Source organism: Lontra canadensis, unplaced genomic scaffold (assembly GCF_010015895.1).
Source record: "Lontra canadensis isolate GAN:19392208 unplaced genomic scaffold, GSC_riverotter_1.0 scaffold28, whole genome shotgun sequence".
Lineage (NCBI taxonomy): Eukaryota > Metazoa > Chordata > Mammalia > Carnivora > Mustelidae > Lontra > Lontra canadensis.
In genome coordinates this window covers 3,620,502-3,636,401 of record NW_022631022.1, presented here as the reverse complement: position 1 = coordinate 3,636,401, position 15,900 = coordinate 3,620,502, and the positions used below count along the sequence as shown (strand labels likewise).

The 15,900-nt window shown below is 52.7% G+C and overlaps 1 protein-coding gene across 5 annotated transcripts in view; it reads right to left on the bottom strand.

Annotated features, from left to right (window-relative positions):
* Positions 1 to 15,900, bottom strand: part of IGDCC4 (immunoglobulin superfamily DCC subclass member 4) — a 38,351-nt gene that overhangs the window by 8,025 nt on the left and 14,426 nt on the right. For 3 of the 5 annotated variants that reach the window (XM_032864689.1, XM_032864691.1, XM_032864693.1), the window contains exons 4-13: positions 12,651 to 12,787; positions 11,171 to 11,311; positions 7,852 to 8,007; positions 6,654 to 7,067; positions 5,953 to 6,117; positions 5,278 to 5,415; positions 4,240 to 4,413; positions 3,116 to 3,352; positions 2,865 to 2,966; positions 590 to 773 (exon numbers count right to left, since the gene is read on the bottom strand). In XM_032864689.1, the coding sequence (XP_032720580.1) occupies positions 590 to 773; positions 2,865 to 2,966; positions 3,116 to 3,352; positions 4,240 to 4,413; positions 5,278 to 5,415; positions 5,953 to 6,117; positions 6,654 to 7,067; positions 7,852 to 8,007; positions 11,171 to 11,311; positions 12,651 to 12,787 (1,848 nt within the window). The remainder of the gene's footprint in view (positions 1 to 589; positions 774 to 2,864; positions 2,967 to 3,115; positions 3,353 to 4,239; positions 4,414 to 5,277; positions 5,416 to 5,952; positions 6,118 to 6,653; positions 7,068 to 7,851; positions 8,008 to 11,170; positions 11,312 to 12,650; positions 12,788 to 15,900) is intronic. The other 2 variants (XM_032864690.1, XM_032864692.1) reach the window with 1 other exon arrangement.

Sequence of the window (15,900 nt, the reverse complement as noted above, 5' to 3'; positions counted from 1 at the left end):
TGAACGCTCCTCCCAAGGTAGTCTGTCCAAATCTCCAGACTAGGCGCCTGCTCCGGGAATCCTTCCTGGATTCATCCAAGTCATCGTCTACCCAAGGATCCATCTCTGACGCATCTTTTCCTTGACTTAATGCACTTGAGCTTCAGCTGTACGTATCTCTGTCTCCCTACTTTGTTTTAGTCTATCTGTTTTATGTGCTTTATGATGTCTTCAGTATTTTTATGCGATTTTTTCCTCTGCCTAACAAGCAGCTCCTCAGGGCAGCGGCTCTGCCTCCCTGTCTGACTGGGGACCCTCTCAGGACGGCAGCACAGCCGTCTCCTCCCCATCCTGTCGGGAGGCCTCTGAGGTTGGAGAAATAGGTCCTGCAGCACATTCCCTGAAGTGGAGTGCAAGGCTCTGCTGGGAGGGGATGGGATAGAAGGGACTCACTCCCCTTTTCTACCTGGCCCCAGCAGACCCTCAGTGTGTCCCGCTGTAATATGTGAGCCAGGAAAGTTTCCTGAATCCCTGGGTCCCTCCCCTTGTCCCCATCTGCTGCCCCCCCCCACCCCGCTGGCCTGTGGCAGCATGGGCTGGCTTCCCCCACCTGGTGTAATAGGTGACCAGGGAGGCGTTCCTGAGCCCCCAGGGGCTGAAGCGCACAGTGTAGTTGACAATCTTGACTGTGGTGAAGTCTGGCTTTTTCCACCGAAGCCAGATGGACGTGGAGCTGTTCGATTCCGCGTGGACATGGGCGGGGGGCAAGGGTGGTCCCCTCTGGATGGGCAAGTCTGGAAGGTGAAAACAGGGTGTGAGAAAGGAGGGAGGACACCCATCCCGAAAGATGGGTAGTGGTTCACAGTTCCAGGGCTCTCTTTCTTCACCCTCTGTCTTCTGATTCTGTGAGCTAAGCAGCATCATCCCCACCTCACAGCTGAGGAAATGGAGGCTCCCAAGAATTTAAGTGATTTTTGCCAAGGTCATATATACAGCAGACTGCTCTACAGAGAGGCAGCAAACAATGGCAATTAAAAGCACAGACTTGGGAGTCAAGTGGCCCTGGTTGCAATTCCAGCTCTGCTGTGTACTTACTAGCTGTGCGGCCAGGGAGAAGCTCCTTAACCTCTCTGTGCCTCCATTCCCTATGTCAGTGGGACTGAGAACAGGACCTCCTTCATAGTGTTGTTAGGAGCGTTAAATTAGTTCATTTTTGTTAACATCCAGAAAAGGGTCTGGCCTATTGTTATGGACTGAATGTTTGTGTCTCCCCAAATTCATATGCTGAAATTTGAACACATGGTTGAGGGGGGTGGCTCGTGAACGGGATTAGTGCCTATCTTTGTCCATCCAGGCTGCTATAGCAAAGTACCACAGACTGGGTGGCTTACAAACAACAGAAATTTCTTTCTCAAGAGTTCTGGAAGCTGGCGTTTGAGACCAGGGTGGCAGCATGCTCAAGTTCTGGTAAGAGCCCACGTGTGGGTTACAGGCTGCCAACTTCTCATTGTGTGAACGTATGGAGGAGAGAGGAGAGAGGAAGCGAGCTCTCTTGTGACTTTTAAAAGGGCCCCACCCTCCTGATCTCATCTAACTTTATTTATCTCCTAATACAGCATACTGGAGGGTGGAGTTTCAACCTAAGAATTGGGGGGAGGGCACAAACTTCCAGTCTGTAACTGCGCCGTGTAGGAGAGCCCACAGAGAGCACTCTAGCCCACCTTCTGCCATGTGAGGACACCGTGAGAAGAGGGCTTATGGTCTACGAACCAGGACATGGGCCCTCCCCAGACACTGACTCTGCTGATGCCTTGATCTTGGACTTCCTCTGGGACTGTGAGAAAGAAAATGTTGTTTAAGCCGCCCAATCTAGGGTATTTTTGTTACGGCAGCCCGACCTAAGACCTATACAGTAAGTACTATAGGATGATGTGTTTATTACATAAATACAAAGTGGGTACTTTATCTGTATTGTTCTGTATTGTAGTAGACAGTAAAAAAGATTTGCTGAATGAACAAACTGGAATTCGAACAGGTTTCTTGGCTCTGGGTTGAGGGTTCCCTTCGATAAAACACACGGTTGAAAATCAGCCTGGTAAGTCAGGGGTAAGGGGGTGTCATAATGGACAAGCAGGGTGGCCCACCCAGAGCCACAGGGCAGTGTAATACAGTGGGCAGACTTTTGTTGGGAAACCAGGGGTCTTGGTTCTAGTTTAAGCTTTATGTGACCTTGGGAAAGTCCTTTCACTTCTCTGAGCCTCCGTTCCCTGATGGGCCACATAGGGAGGCTCTCCCTTCCTAGCATAGAGAAACAGTCTGATAGTTTGCTGTAGGTGGATGTGTTTTATAAAAAAAACGTTTAAAGATCAAACAGGGTCGGGGCACCTGGGTGGCTCAGTAGGTTAAAGCCTCTGCCTTTGGCTCAGGTCATGATCCCAGGGTCCTGGGATTGAGCCCTGCATCGGGCTCTCTGCTCAGCGGGGAGCCTGCTTCCCCCTCTCTCTCTGCCTGCCTCTCTGCCTACTTGTGTTCTCTGTCAAATAAATAAATAAAATCTTAAAAAAAAAAAAAAAAAGATCAAACAGGGTCAGGAGTCGCTGATCAGCCACAAGGTTTCTCTCTGTCCAAACATTCCCGATTAGCACTGCTCATGGGTAGTGAAAATCTGGTAGGACACTGCACCTGAAGGTCGACTGAAGTTTCTCTCTACACCAGAGGCTGTCTGGGGCTAGAAGAGGACCTTTAAACTGAGAAGAATGGGTCTGGGGGTGGTCGAGGCTACGGGATGGCTTGACCACCAGGGCTGGCCCAGAGGAAAGTGAAAGGAAGTGGCCCACGGACCCTTCGACAGAGCCCTCCTCCCTCTCCTTCCCCAGCCCTCTCACCTGGTGTGGGAGCCTTTTCTGTCTTGCCCTTCCACACTGCTGCGTAGCCATCCTCATGTTTGTTGAATGCCACAAGCTTCACCTCGTACAGCCGGCCAGGGGCTGGGGAAGGTCATGGGGGTCACTTAAGCTAGAGGGACCTGAGGCCACTTTCATCCCCGAGAGCATTCTGTTCCCAGCTCCCATGCCCAGCTTGCCCAGTTCCCCATCAAGGCTCTATCTGTTTCACTCCCTCCCGCAGGCCTCCTCACCTAGCTGGGTCAACTCATACTGCTTCACTTTCTTCTTGAGCCGGACAGGCCCCACATCCCAAGCCTGGTCTCCGCGGCCCCCTGGAGGACTCTCGCCATCAGCCTCCTCCTCGGCTCCCACCTCCCGCCAGTAGAGTTTGTAGCCAGAGATCTGGGCGGGGTGAGGGGGCGGCTGCCACGACACCACCAGGGACTCCATCCTTGCCCGGACCTTCAACTCTGCGGGGGCAAAAGGGACTGGGGGCGGAGGAGCAGGACAGCAAGAGGGAGAGAGAAGGAGGAATGAGGAGAAGTAAGCCAGGAATGGGAGAGGAGAACGGGGCAGGAGGAAGCCAGAAGCAGGAAGGGAGCACTGAGCGAGAGACTTGCCAGCCTCCCCACAACGCATTGGCCCGCGGCCATTCCCCTGGAGCCAGGCCTCAGCTCAGCCTAGAGGTGAACTGACAGGCAAGGGGGTTCCCGGGGTTGCTGAGGCCGGGAAGGAGGGGAGGAGCCATTGGTGTGGGGAGCCTACTTGGAGTCTAAGAGTGGGGCCTTACTATGCATCAGACACTGTTTTAAGCTCCTTGGGTGTGTATTTTGACTTTATTCTCACAACCCTATAAAATGATAAAAATACTTTTGTCTCCATTTTACAAAGAAGAAAACTGAGAAGTTAAGTAACTTGTCCAACATCATACAGACAGTACGCATGCCAGGTTCTGACAGAACGTGGCACGCGTACTGTCTACTCAGTCATTCTATTACTGGACCTCTTGATAAATCAACGTACCTACTCTGGAAGCAACTACTATCCGGCAAGTTCCTGTTATGGACTAAACACTTGTTTACAATGCATTAGTAATCCTCACAACGCCATCCCCAACCCGTGGCAGTTAAGTGAAACCTCCGAGCTCTGAATGGTTTGTTCAAGGTCACGCAGCAGATAGAAGGGACTCTGGAACCCAGGTTTGTTTGTAAAGGCCAGCCCTTTGCCTCTAATACCTGGCCTCCCTGGCCCATCAAGCCGGGAAATCTGTGGAGGGTCTCTCTGACAGAGAGGGTGCTGGGACCTGTGTCCCAAAGGCACACACCCGCCCACATGGTCACACACACCACCCTTCCTCTCCCCTCAGCCCCTGTACCGTGGCTCTGGTTGTGTACGCTGGGCGTCCGGTGCTGCATCCACTGGGAGGGGGTCCCGTAGCCAGCCCCAGTGCCCGCCGAAATCCGTACTCGGTACACCTTGTTGGGCTGAAGCGCACTGAGTGTAAACTGTGTCTCATTTCCAGGCACCTCGGTGGAGACGACCTGATCTGCTGGGACAGAAAACATGGCTGCTGGGCGGCCACCTGAAGACCCGTGACCCCCAAACTCCCCTATACCAGCTGTTCCACCCCAGATCCTGGTCCCTCAGTGCCCTCTCAGCACAGATCGCTCGGTGACTGGACGGGCTCCATGGCTCCAGAGTGGACTCCGGGGCCTCCAGCCTGGGCTGATGCAGGTCAACAGCCTCAGCTCAGCATGGAGAGAACCATGGCACGGACGCCACACTTCCCCATGAGCCGTCGTGACCATCTCCTTATACACACACACACTAGGGTGCAGGCCCAAGGGCTTGTCTCTGAAGGCCATCAGGCACTGCCTGCCTCCCAGAGCCCAAGCCTCCTTCCTCACCCTTCTCTCCTTCTTCACTCTCACCCTGACCCCCAGCCACTTGTCTTCCCCCAACTCTTTATCCGTTGCATACCCTCTCCCCTAGATCCTTACATCTGCCCTGAAAGGCCCTCCCCAGTGCTCTGTTTCCCCAAACCGGCAAGCACGCCCTCCACAGCCCTGTCCGGTCTTTTTGAGATAGAAGGGATTCTAGGGATTACCTAGGCTACCTGCCTCATTTCACAGATGAGGAAACGGAAACAGGGACTTAACAGCATTATCCACTATAGCCATAGATGAGGTGAGGCTAGATCCTGGGCCTCCCTCTGTCTTGAGTTATGCCTGTTTGCCTTTGCCTACGCCCAGAACTCACTCCTCTTGTCCAGGTTCCTATTTCCCTATTCCACAGCTGTGGCTCATTTCCTCAGATGTCCCCCGCATCTCTGCTTGGACCCTCAGCTGCTCTGGCCAGCCCTTCGTAGTGACAATTCCCAGCTGGGTGGAGCCCTCACCCTGTGCCCACTTACCTTCCTTTCCCAAACCGTATTCTATCTTGTACTTCACCACCTGCCCATTGCTCAGGCTGGGAGGCAGGGGCAGCCACGCCACCCTGATGTCCAAGGGGTTGGGACTGGACAGGGAGAGCTGGGGCGCTGCACTGGGGACTGAGACAGAAGAACATCAGGGTGAGCTCTGCTCCACCGACGTGGAAGGTGAGGCCCAGGAGCGGTCAGAGACTTGCCCAGGTCACACAGCAAGTCAGAAGTAGGCCCAGGATCTGAGGGAGGAAAGGGAGCCTCTCAGGGGAGCCCCAAACTGGAGATGAGGGGATATCCTTCCCACCCCAAAGCCAGAAAAAGGTTTGGGGCACAATCTTCTACATCCAGTGGGTTCATGTCACTGGCCCCTGCCTGACCAGATGGCACATGGATATTGAGAAGGGACATATGACACAGGGAATCAAGACCTAGACTCAAGTCCGAGCTGTACTACTGACCTTGGGCAAGTCACTCTCATTTTCTGGGCCTCAGTTTCCCAAACTGTAAGTTGGGAAGAACCCTCACCCACTCCCTCACATGGCACAGAAGATGACACGAGGCAGGTAAAAGTGCCTTGGCATACACTAGTAAAAAGAAGCGAGCTACCACCCCCAGGGAATTCTCTGGAACCCAAGGTTCCCATTGAAAGTTGAGAGGCCCTACCATCGTCCAGTGTGTGGACCAGCGCTGGGATAGAGGTACGGCTGGCCCCCAGCTGGGAGTAGGCCACCACGTAGAACTCATAATCGGTGTTGGGTTCCAGGTCCCGAACCTGCAGCTCTGTGGTGTCATTGTTCACTGCAAACTGGTATTCCACATTGTCCATGCCTGGGGCAGTGACACAGGGGCCAAAGGGACTGTCAGAAAGCTACCCTCAAAGGTCTGCCAGCTGGAGGCTATCTAGGGATCCTTCATATTGTCCCAGCCTCTAGAATAATCTGTGTATAACCTGATCATCAGATCATCTGAGCTGGAGAGTATAGACTTCTCCAGCTTCTAGTTTCACTGTATTAATTCCTCCACCTGTTAGGAAGTTCTTTCTGGTGTCTAACTGAAGTGACTCCTGCTGCAGTTAATAAACCAGCTCCAGGAATGCTTAGGCATTTCCTGGGAGGAAAAGTATTCTCTTCTTCCTCTATCATAACAGACTGTGGCTGGGGGTTAATGAGACACACACGTTAACCCTTCCAGGAGGGCGTCGAAGGCTATGACCTAGCCCACCCACATCTATGCGGGTCTCTCCCGCGGGCTCCCACCCCATCCCATTCTATCCCCAAGAGCACCCACCCACGCGGCAACCCTTCCGTCGTCTAACCTGTGCCCCCCCACTTGGGCGCCCCTGTGCGGGTCCCCAGCGGACGTACCCCGTGCCTTCTGGTAGTGGAGGGAGAAGCCGATGATCTGCTCGCTGTGCAGCTCGGGCCGCTCCCACGCCACCAGCACCGTGGAGCTGCTCATTGGCGTGGCCGTGACCCGCGTTGGGGCGCTGGGCAGCCCTTCGCGCACCACTACGGCCAAGGGCGCGGCGGCGCACGCGGTTCCCGCGCTGTTCTCTGCCACGCACTGGTAGTAGCCGGCGTCCTGCAGGCCGATCTGCGTGATGACCAGGCTGCCGCCGCCGCCCTGCACCTTGACGCGCCCGTTGGGCCGCAGCGGCGCCCCGTCGTGCAGCCAGCGCAGTGCGGGCCGCGGCTCCCCGGCCGCGCGGCACACGAAGCGCGCGGTGCTCGCCCGCGTCCGCGACAGCGCCTCGGGCGCCTGCGAGATGGCCGGGGCCGCTGGGGGCGGGGAGGGGGACGCTGACCGCGCGCTCCGGCCGCGAGGAGCTCTGCCGCCTCCCCGGACGCTCCGGCCGGCTCCCGCGCGCCCTCCACTCGCTCCAACCTCTCCCTGAGTCAGCCCGCCCCCAGATCCTCGCGGGCGGCGCCGCTCTACCTCTGCTCCTCCCGGGTTCACCCGTTCTCCTCCTCGCCCCGAATTGTCCCCAGGCTTCCTGAGCCTCCCCGAAGTACCCTAGGTCCTCCCGAGCCTCACCCCACTCCCTCAGGTGCCGTAACCACCTCCTCCCCTTCTTCCAGTGTCCCCTGCACCTGGAGACTTAACCTCTCTCCACAGTTACCCCCAACCCTGAGCAACCCTGTCCAGTATTTTGTGTCACTCGGACCACACCACTGTCTCCCTTAACTCTCAGTCCTACCCCTCCCCCGTGACCTAGGTCCCACTCAGCCCTCCCCTCTCCACCCCCAATCACCCAAGTCATGCTCTGATCATCCCCCCTTTCTCTCCCTGCCTCAACTTCCCCCACCTTATCCTCCAATCTCTTTCCCCCACTCCCCCGCCTCCAGTCCTCTAGCCTGTCCCCTCCAGTACCCATCCTAACGAAGGACTTCTCCCGGAGTGCCGGACCCCCAGCTCTAGCCCTTTTTCATCCTCCAGGATCGCCCCTCGATCTTCTAAGACACCCACTTGCCCATCCCCAGTCCCCAACTTCCCTTCGCTGGCCCTAGCCGACCTGCCCACTCCGCCCCCCCCCCCACTGCCCAGTCCCCCACCCCGCCTCACCCAGCACGCGGAGCTCAGCGGCGGCGGTGGCGAAGTCGCGCGTGCGGGGCTTGTTAGCGCGGCACACGTAGACGCCCGAGTGCCGGGGCTGAGCGCTGCTGATAAGTAGGTTGGTGCGGCCCAGGACGATGACGTCCGTGGAAATGGGTTTCCCATCTGGGGGAGGAGAGGAAGAATGGTGGACTAGGGCACCGAGGACTGCCCCTGCATCTACACTCTGGATCTGGGGTGGGACAGGGGGCCTCCACACCCGCTTAAGAGAACACAACAGTCCCTTGTTTGAACCTCAGTTCCTCCACTTGCTAGAGGCTGACCATCTCTGAGCCCTCCTGTGTCCGTCTGTAAAATGGCGAGAGGAAAGTCCCTAGCTGGAAGGATGGGACCCATAAGGTTTGTGAGAAAGCCAGGCACAGCGCAGGCACCGAACAGGTACTCAGTACACTAGTCAGTTATTACTATTACCATTATTATTAAATTCATTTCTCTCAAGAAGGACACGCTCCTTCCTGTATGGTCTTATTCCAAATATTGTGATGAAGACATGGCTGGAAAGGTCTGACCAGAACCAAAGATTTAAATATATGCAAGACTTTTTATCTTGAATCTGAAATGAGAACCATTTTTATTTTATTTTATTTTCAAGATTTTATTTATTTATTTGAGAGAGAGAGAGAAAGCGAACACAAGCAGGGGGGAGAGGTAGAAGCAGACTCCCCACCGAGCAGTGAGCCCCATGCCTGGCTTGATCCCAGGACCCTGGGATTATGACTGGAGACCAAGGCAGACACGTAACCAACTGAGCCACCCAGGCGCCCCTGAGAACCATTTTAAAAGCCCCTGCTTTCTGGACATGCAAAGAAGATCCAGAGAAGAAATGCAAATGGCCAAGAAACACCAAAAAAGTGTTCAACTTCACATAATCAGAGAAATGCACACCAAAACACAGATGTTAATTCTCACCTATCAAATTGAGAAAGTTTTTTAAAAGGGTAAGCTGCCAGAGAAAGGGTAAATGCTGAGAGGGGCTCCACCTTGACTTTGACCCAGGGATCCCATTTGTGGGCACCTGTCCTGGGAAGATAAGAACAGGTCTGATCACTGTGGTGATCACTGATCACTGTAACAGTGGGCAATGGGAAAGGACTTAAAAATTCAATGGTATTAAAAAAAAATAAATGGTAGGAACTGGCAAACTGCATTATGGCTATATTCAAATGATGGAATATAGTCGTTATCATTAAAATTACTTTTTGAAAAAGTTTTAGAGATGGGGAAATTGTTATGATAAACTGTTGAATTAAAGTAACACTTGTAACTGTAAATATAGCATGCTCCCAAACTCAGGGGAAAAATGTACATGTGCGTAGAAAAAAATCTGGAAGAAAATACACTTGTATGTTAACTATTTCAATCTCTTTGAGTGGTGGAATGTTTTCTGTTTCTGCTTTTCCCAGTTTTTCCCAATGAACATACAACCTATGAAATCAGAAGGCAACAAAACAAAAAGCCATGTCCCTTCCCTGATGTCATGAAGTTGCTAGAAAAGTAGCAGTGACAGGTGTCAGGAAGGAAGTCCTCTTCCAGCCTTTCTCTTCCCAATCTCTGTCCAGGAGTGCTATTAGCAGACTTTCTTCAGGGGAGTTCCCAGGACCACCCGTGTCGGGATTCTGTGGGACAGCAATTCTCAAATCATCACTGTGCACTCAAATCACAGAATCTCAGGGGACTTTGTTAAGATGCAGAGGCCTAGGGCAAGCCCCAGATTCTGCATTTCTGCCTAGGTACAGGTGGCGGGTCCAAAAACCACCCTTTCAATAGCAAGGATCTAAGGCAGTTTAAGATTCCTGGGTCACAACTGTCCAGGTATGAAGGCAGGGAACCTGCGGTTCTAACAAGCTCCCTGGGTCATCCTGATGCAAGGTCAGGATTTGAGAAACATTAATATTAGAACTTCTGGGCAATGCCACAAGCCTATCCCAATAATATTATGAGGGTCCTGCTGGTGCCTAACTAGCTGATCCCCTAACTAGGCCGGTGTCCCAAGTCCAGTGAAGTGTGCAGGTCATGAAGGCCCAAAGATACTAGCACTGTTTTATCTCATCAGTTCAGTGGGAGGTAAATAGTTGTTCAGTTTATTATTTTTCTTTAAACTCTGTGTATTCATTATACACTCTTTTGGATGTGAGATTAAAATCTTATGGAAAGGAGGCAGTATAGGATAATAGACTGAGTCAGGGAAGAAAGGTAAAGAAAGCAGAGTTAAGACTTCTGCCGTCAACTTGAGACAAGTCACTTCTCACTAACAAATAGAAACAAAAATAATCCTTGCTGGGGCGCGTGGGTGGCTCAGCCAGTTGGGTGTACGACTCTTGGTTTCAGCTCAGGTCATGATCTCCGGGGTCGTGGGATCAAGCCCCACATTGGGCTCCATGCTCAGTGTAGAGTCTGCTTATCCCTCTCTCTCTGCTCTGCCCCCTCATGTGTGTCCCCCATGCACTATCTCTCTAAAATAAATAAATAAAATCTTAAAAACAAAACCAAAACAAAACTTTACTTTTCTTCTGTACAGGACTGTAGGAAGTGGTGTATCAGAAAGAGAACAGGCTCTAAAGTTTGGGCCTTGGCTCTCTGAGCCTCTGTTTCCTCATCCATCCAATGGGAATAAGAGTCCTCGCCCCTGTTCCCTTCAAAGGGCTGGTCTAGGCTCTGGCAGGAGGGTGGGCTGAGCGCTCAGTAGACGGCAGCGACGTGTGGCCAGCAGCCTTCACTGCTCTGATAGCCCCTGCTGGAAGGAAAGCAGTCCCACCTGGCACTCAGCACTTGCTGCCTGATACCGTCGAACCTCTCTTCTTGGGTGTGTGCTTTATTGCCCTCACCCAGACTATGAGTTCAAAGGGCAGGGTCCCTGTCTCTCCCATCTGATTTTTTTTTTTTTTTTTAATTCACTGTGCCCAGGACAAATCCAAGCACAGAAGGCTGCAGCAATCTGAGTGGGGCAAAGGGGCAGCTTTGCAGCCCAGCGGAGGGGGCCTGCTTCCCCCTGACTCCAGCTCTCACACATTCACTTGCAACACTGTTGAGCCTACCCTGAGTAAGGTCTCAGTGACGATTTTGTGAGTGGCAGATGCAAAGTGCTTCCTAAAGGAACATGCTACACAGATTGATGCCTAAGTCTGTCCAGGTTCCCCCACCCACGCCCAGCCCTGGGAGAGGAGTTCCCACCACATGGGGCGGTCACTCCTATAGCATCCCACCTTGGGGACACGTGAGATACTGCACCCTCCTTCCCCATGCCCTTGGGTCCCCTCCCTCCACTTACCCTGTCGGACCCAGGACACAAAAGGGGTGGGGTCAGCGGAGGCCACACATTCCATCACCACACTCTGGCCAGAAACCACTGTGGTGTTCTCCGGGGCTGCCACAATGACCACGTCCTGCCCCCTGGTGGACGCCAGGGACCCTGGGGAGAGGGCAGGCCAGCAAGCAGCCTTACCGTGAGGTGTCTTTACCTGCAGTCCCTCACCTGATGCTCACTTGGTGAGGCAGGTGAGGCAGGGAACAGCCGAGGTTTCATCTGACAGATGGGGAAAGCAGCCGCATAGTTCCACAGAGCAGGGACCGGAACTCAGAGCCCCCTCTCTTGGAGCCGGGGGTTGGAATAACCTGGCGTCTGGCACACCACCCCCTTTCTTCCCTGAAAATGGAGCCCACCCTGCTGGCAGAGGATCATCAGGGTCACAGGTAGACTTGGAGCCTGGGGTTGGAGTCAACAAAGTTTCTGGTTCCCGCACTGCCATTAATGCAGTGTGACCTTAGGCAAGTCCCTTCTCCAGAGGGCTTTGGATTCCTCTGTGGAAAAGGCAGGAGGCAGGAGTTTCCGCCATCTTGGCAGATCCCTGAGCTCTGATTCCCTACCAAGTTCTCCCCGTGACCCTGTGCCCTGGGTCAGCCTGAGGAATACCGGGTGTGTCCAGCAGGTGGCGGCAGAGACTTCCCGGCACAGGAGGGAAAGCGGACCATACTAGGAGACCTACCAGTCAAACCACAGGCATGTAGGGTCCCTGGAGGTGGAAGGGATGAGGAGGGGGATGGGGAGAGATGCGCAGGAGGGCAGGGTTGGGAGGGGGTGCCATGGCAGAGGAAGGCAAGTGAGAGGCCCTTGGGGGAGTCCCGCACTAAGACCTGTTGAGCACCTGCTAGGTACTGGGCACTTTCCACTCTTAACTCCGCTATTCCCACAACCCACCTGAGCTAGACATTTGATAACAGCACAGGGTCGCACAGATGGTAAGTAGAGAGGCCAGGTTTCAAACCAGTTCTTTCCGACCCCAAAGCCTGTGCCCTTCCTACTGCATCATACTGGGACAGGAGTTTTTCAGAGAAATGGAGAGGACAGGAGCACCATACTGCAGGGTACCAGATTTGCAGTGTCCAGCCAGCAGCAAGGGGCGAATCCGCTGATGCCCAGAAGGGCCGGGACCAGGGCTTCCTGATACTCCTCTTCAGATGCCTCCCCTCCCCTCTCCCCCACCTCTGTCCCTAGCCCGGACACCCCACCCAACCTTAGGGAGCACAGAGCCTCTGTAGGAAAACAGCCCTGGACTGGGAGCCTGGAGTCCGGGGTTCCAACCCCTTCTATCTCTGACTTCCTGGGTGGTACTGCCTTCTCTGAGTTACCTCGCCTCACCTGCCCAATGGCAATTTGAAGGCAGAGCTTGGATCTCACGAGACACCTGCCAACTCTGAGGTGGCTGACGCCTGAAACCCCTGGGGGATCCCCCGCCAGGCCTGCCCCTTACCTCTGTGGGCCACACTGAGTAGGGCCTCCTGGCTGAATCGCTGGCTGACAGAGCTGGTGGCCACGCAGCGGTAGGAGCCTGCGTCGCTCTCCTGAATGTCCAGGATCTGGAGGACCCCGTTGGGGAGAATGATGAGCCTTGGGAAGGGGAGAGGGCACCTATGAGGTGGGCAGGAGCTCCGCAGGGAGCTGTCCTGGGTCCCCCTCCCCCCTCCAGCTTGAACTACCTCTAGCATCTCACTTTCAAGCCTCATTCATAATAAAACATGCAAATTAAAGCTGTGAGACACCATTTGCACCTTCCAGGTTGGCAAAGATCAGAAGGTTTAATAACACACAGTGTGGATGAAGGAATGGGGGGAAGGTACTCTAGTCTTGGTGGCCATGCCCATCGATACACCCTCCTTCAAAGGCAAGCTGGTAATATGTTAAAATCAACCCTGCACGTGCCCTTTTGACCCAGCAACCCCACTTCAAGGACTATCCTACAGATATTCTCAGACATGTATACAAAAACCTGTTTAATGATATTCACTCCAGCGCTTCGAGGACAATGGCAGAAGACTGGAAACAATCCAAGGGGCCATCTGTAGGGGGGGAGCTAGCTAAATCGGTTTGGGTACATTCATACAACGGAACGCAAGGCAGCTGTTAAAAAGGAGGCAGCTGCATGTGTGCTCTAATGGGACAATCTCTAAAGTGTTTTTGGTGCAGAATGGTGTGTGAGGTTATGCACGCTTACATGCTTGCACCGAAGTCCCGGGTGAGGGCGGTTGTCTCTGGGGAGGGGACCTGGGATGGGGGTGGGGCAGGCAGTGGGAGACTTTTTATACAGCCTTCTATATGGTGTGAATTTGTTTACCCCCTGCCTATATTAACTCCTCCCTCCCTAATAAAAATCCCTTTTGTTCACACAATATCATCTGACCCTCAAAACAATCTGAAGAGACAGAGGGCATCGCAACCTCCATTTTACTGATGACAAGACGAAGGCTCGGAAGCACAAGGGCATTATTTCCCCAGGGACTCACAGGTGGAGCAGGGTTAAAACTTGAACCCAGGTCTTCCAGTACCAAATCCCTTGTTCTTTTCACCTGCCTGTCTCAGCAGCCATCAGATGGCTAAGGATGCCTGAGGAAGGGTCCCCAGGAAGCCACACGCAACACACACACTGCTTAGGAGGGGTAGGATGGATAAAAGTGGTATTCTCTGCCCTCTTGGTTAGAGGGTTGGAAAGTGGCTCAGGTTAGAAAGGTGTGGAGCCCTTGATTAGGAGACAGTGCAATGCAGGCAAGGCTGTGTCCGTGCAGAGGACACAGAGGGTGGTGGTAAGCAGAGCAGGCTCTGGACCAACTGTGTGTGTCGGGGGGTCTTCCTGAATCCTCCACCTCTATCCTTGCAGGGCTAGCTTCTGGCTGAGAGCCCCAGTTTCTCAACAAAGCAAATGATGCTGGTCCCTGGATATAGGCTAGGTCAAGGTTGGAGAGGGAATGGGGCAGCAGTGTGCTTGATGAAGGTCCCTTGGCTCATGGGGAAATGGGTATGAAACAATTTAAATGCAGCCAAGGAGAACTAGCTCAAGGGCATTGGGAGAAAATTCTGGCCACAGGCCTGGAAACCTGCTGTGGCCCAAAGACTTAGAGAATGCACATAAGCCTGCTTCACTCCCTCCCTCATGCCACAGGCAAACCCAGCTCTCTCCCAGGGTCTTACCTTCAGCTCCAGCAGCTGCCCACGTCAGTGCTGGGGCCAGCAGGGGAGAGGGGACATGGAGGCAATGGGTGGTGGGAGGTAAGATCCTGGGCCAGGAAAATTTGATGGAAAAGGACAAGTGGGGAAGGACAAGTAGAACCCACCTTGGAAATAAGACCTCCACCTCCATCCAGGTCTCCTCCACCTAATAAATCCTGCCTCCAAGACCCTTTTTCCTCCTTCAGGCTACGTAGCTGACCTTGCCTGCAGGTTTTCCACCAGAGCAACCCACATTTCCTAACCCCAAAGTTTCCCAGGCTTTCCATGGAAATTGTGCTCCGGGTACCCAAAAGCTGATACTTCTCTGACAAGGAACATTTCCTTATTATGTGTGGGAAAGGAGGGAGGGAGGGAGGAAAGAAGGGAGAAAAAAGCGATACCTTTCTCAGATATAGTACAATAACTGCAGCCAACAGAAGTTGGTCTGCTCTGCTTACCACCACCTCTGCACGGACACAGCCTTGCCTGCATTGCACTATCTCCTAAGCAAGGGCTCCACACCTTTCTAACCTGAGCCACTTTCCAACCCTCTAGCCAAGAGGACAATGGAACCACTTTTAGTGTTCATTTAAAATCTTTTCTGTTTTGTTAAAACGTGTTTTTAGGAGCCCTGTCTATGGAAAGATGTCCAAGATACATTGGTGAGTGGGGGGAAAAACGTCACCAAACAGTGTTTATGAAGCAGTTCTATGTTTGGGAACCTGAAAAATGATATGTTAGGATATGCACAGAAAAAGTCAAGGGCGGTAGAGCTTGCATCATTCAGGGAGGTTTTCTCTGGCAGTGTGATTACTGGGAATGCTTATTTGTTGTGTTTAAATTTTTTTTGAATATTTATTAGGTTGGAAATAGAAAACCTGAAAAACTGAAATTGAATAAATAAAATCTTTTAAAAAATAAATTTTAAAAATTGAAATTGGATAAAAGCATGACCTTGAACCCTTTATTGTGGAAATCCAGGCTCCTAACACAGAAACAGCTGTGACATAGTAGAGAGAGCTGGTTCCAGCAGATGTGATTGTACCAAGTGACATCACATGTCTGGGCCTCAGTTTCTCATCTGAAAAATGGGTTAAATAGTCCTGTCCTGACTACTGCACAACCCCAGCCCTACTGTGTTGTGAGTTCACAATAGATAATGGGCAGAAACACTATCTATGAATCCCAGATTCTAAACACACGTTTAAATGATATAAACTGTACACGTTTAAAAGACTGGGAGGGAACAATCCTAAGAGTAACAACTGTCTATGTCCAGTTGGTAGGTGACTTTTTCCCATTAAAATGGTATGTTTTATTACTTTAAAAATAATTCAGATTGCAAATAAAACAAAATAGCTATTTATAGAATGAAAAGCAACCTCTGTCCAAAAGGAAAGGATCGTTCTCTTTCCAAGCCTGCGTCTGAGCCCCAACCCCAAAAGGCCACTTGGAACCAGGGATTCAAGAACACAGCAAAGGGGCACCTGGCTGGTTCAGTTGGTAGAGCATGAGACTTG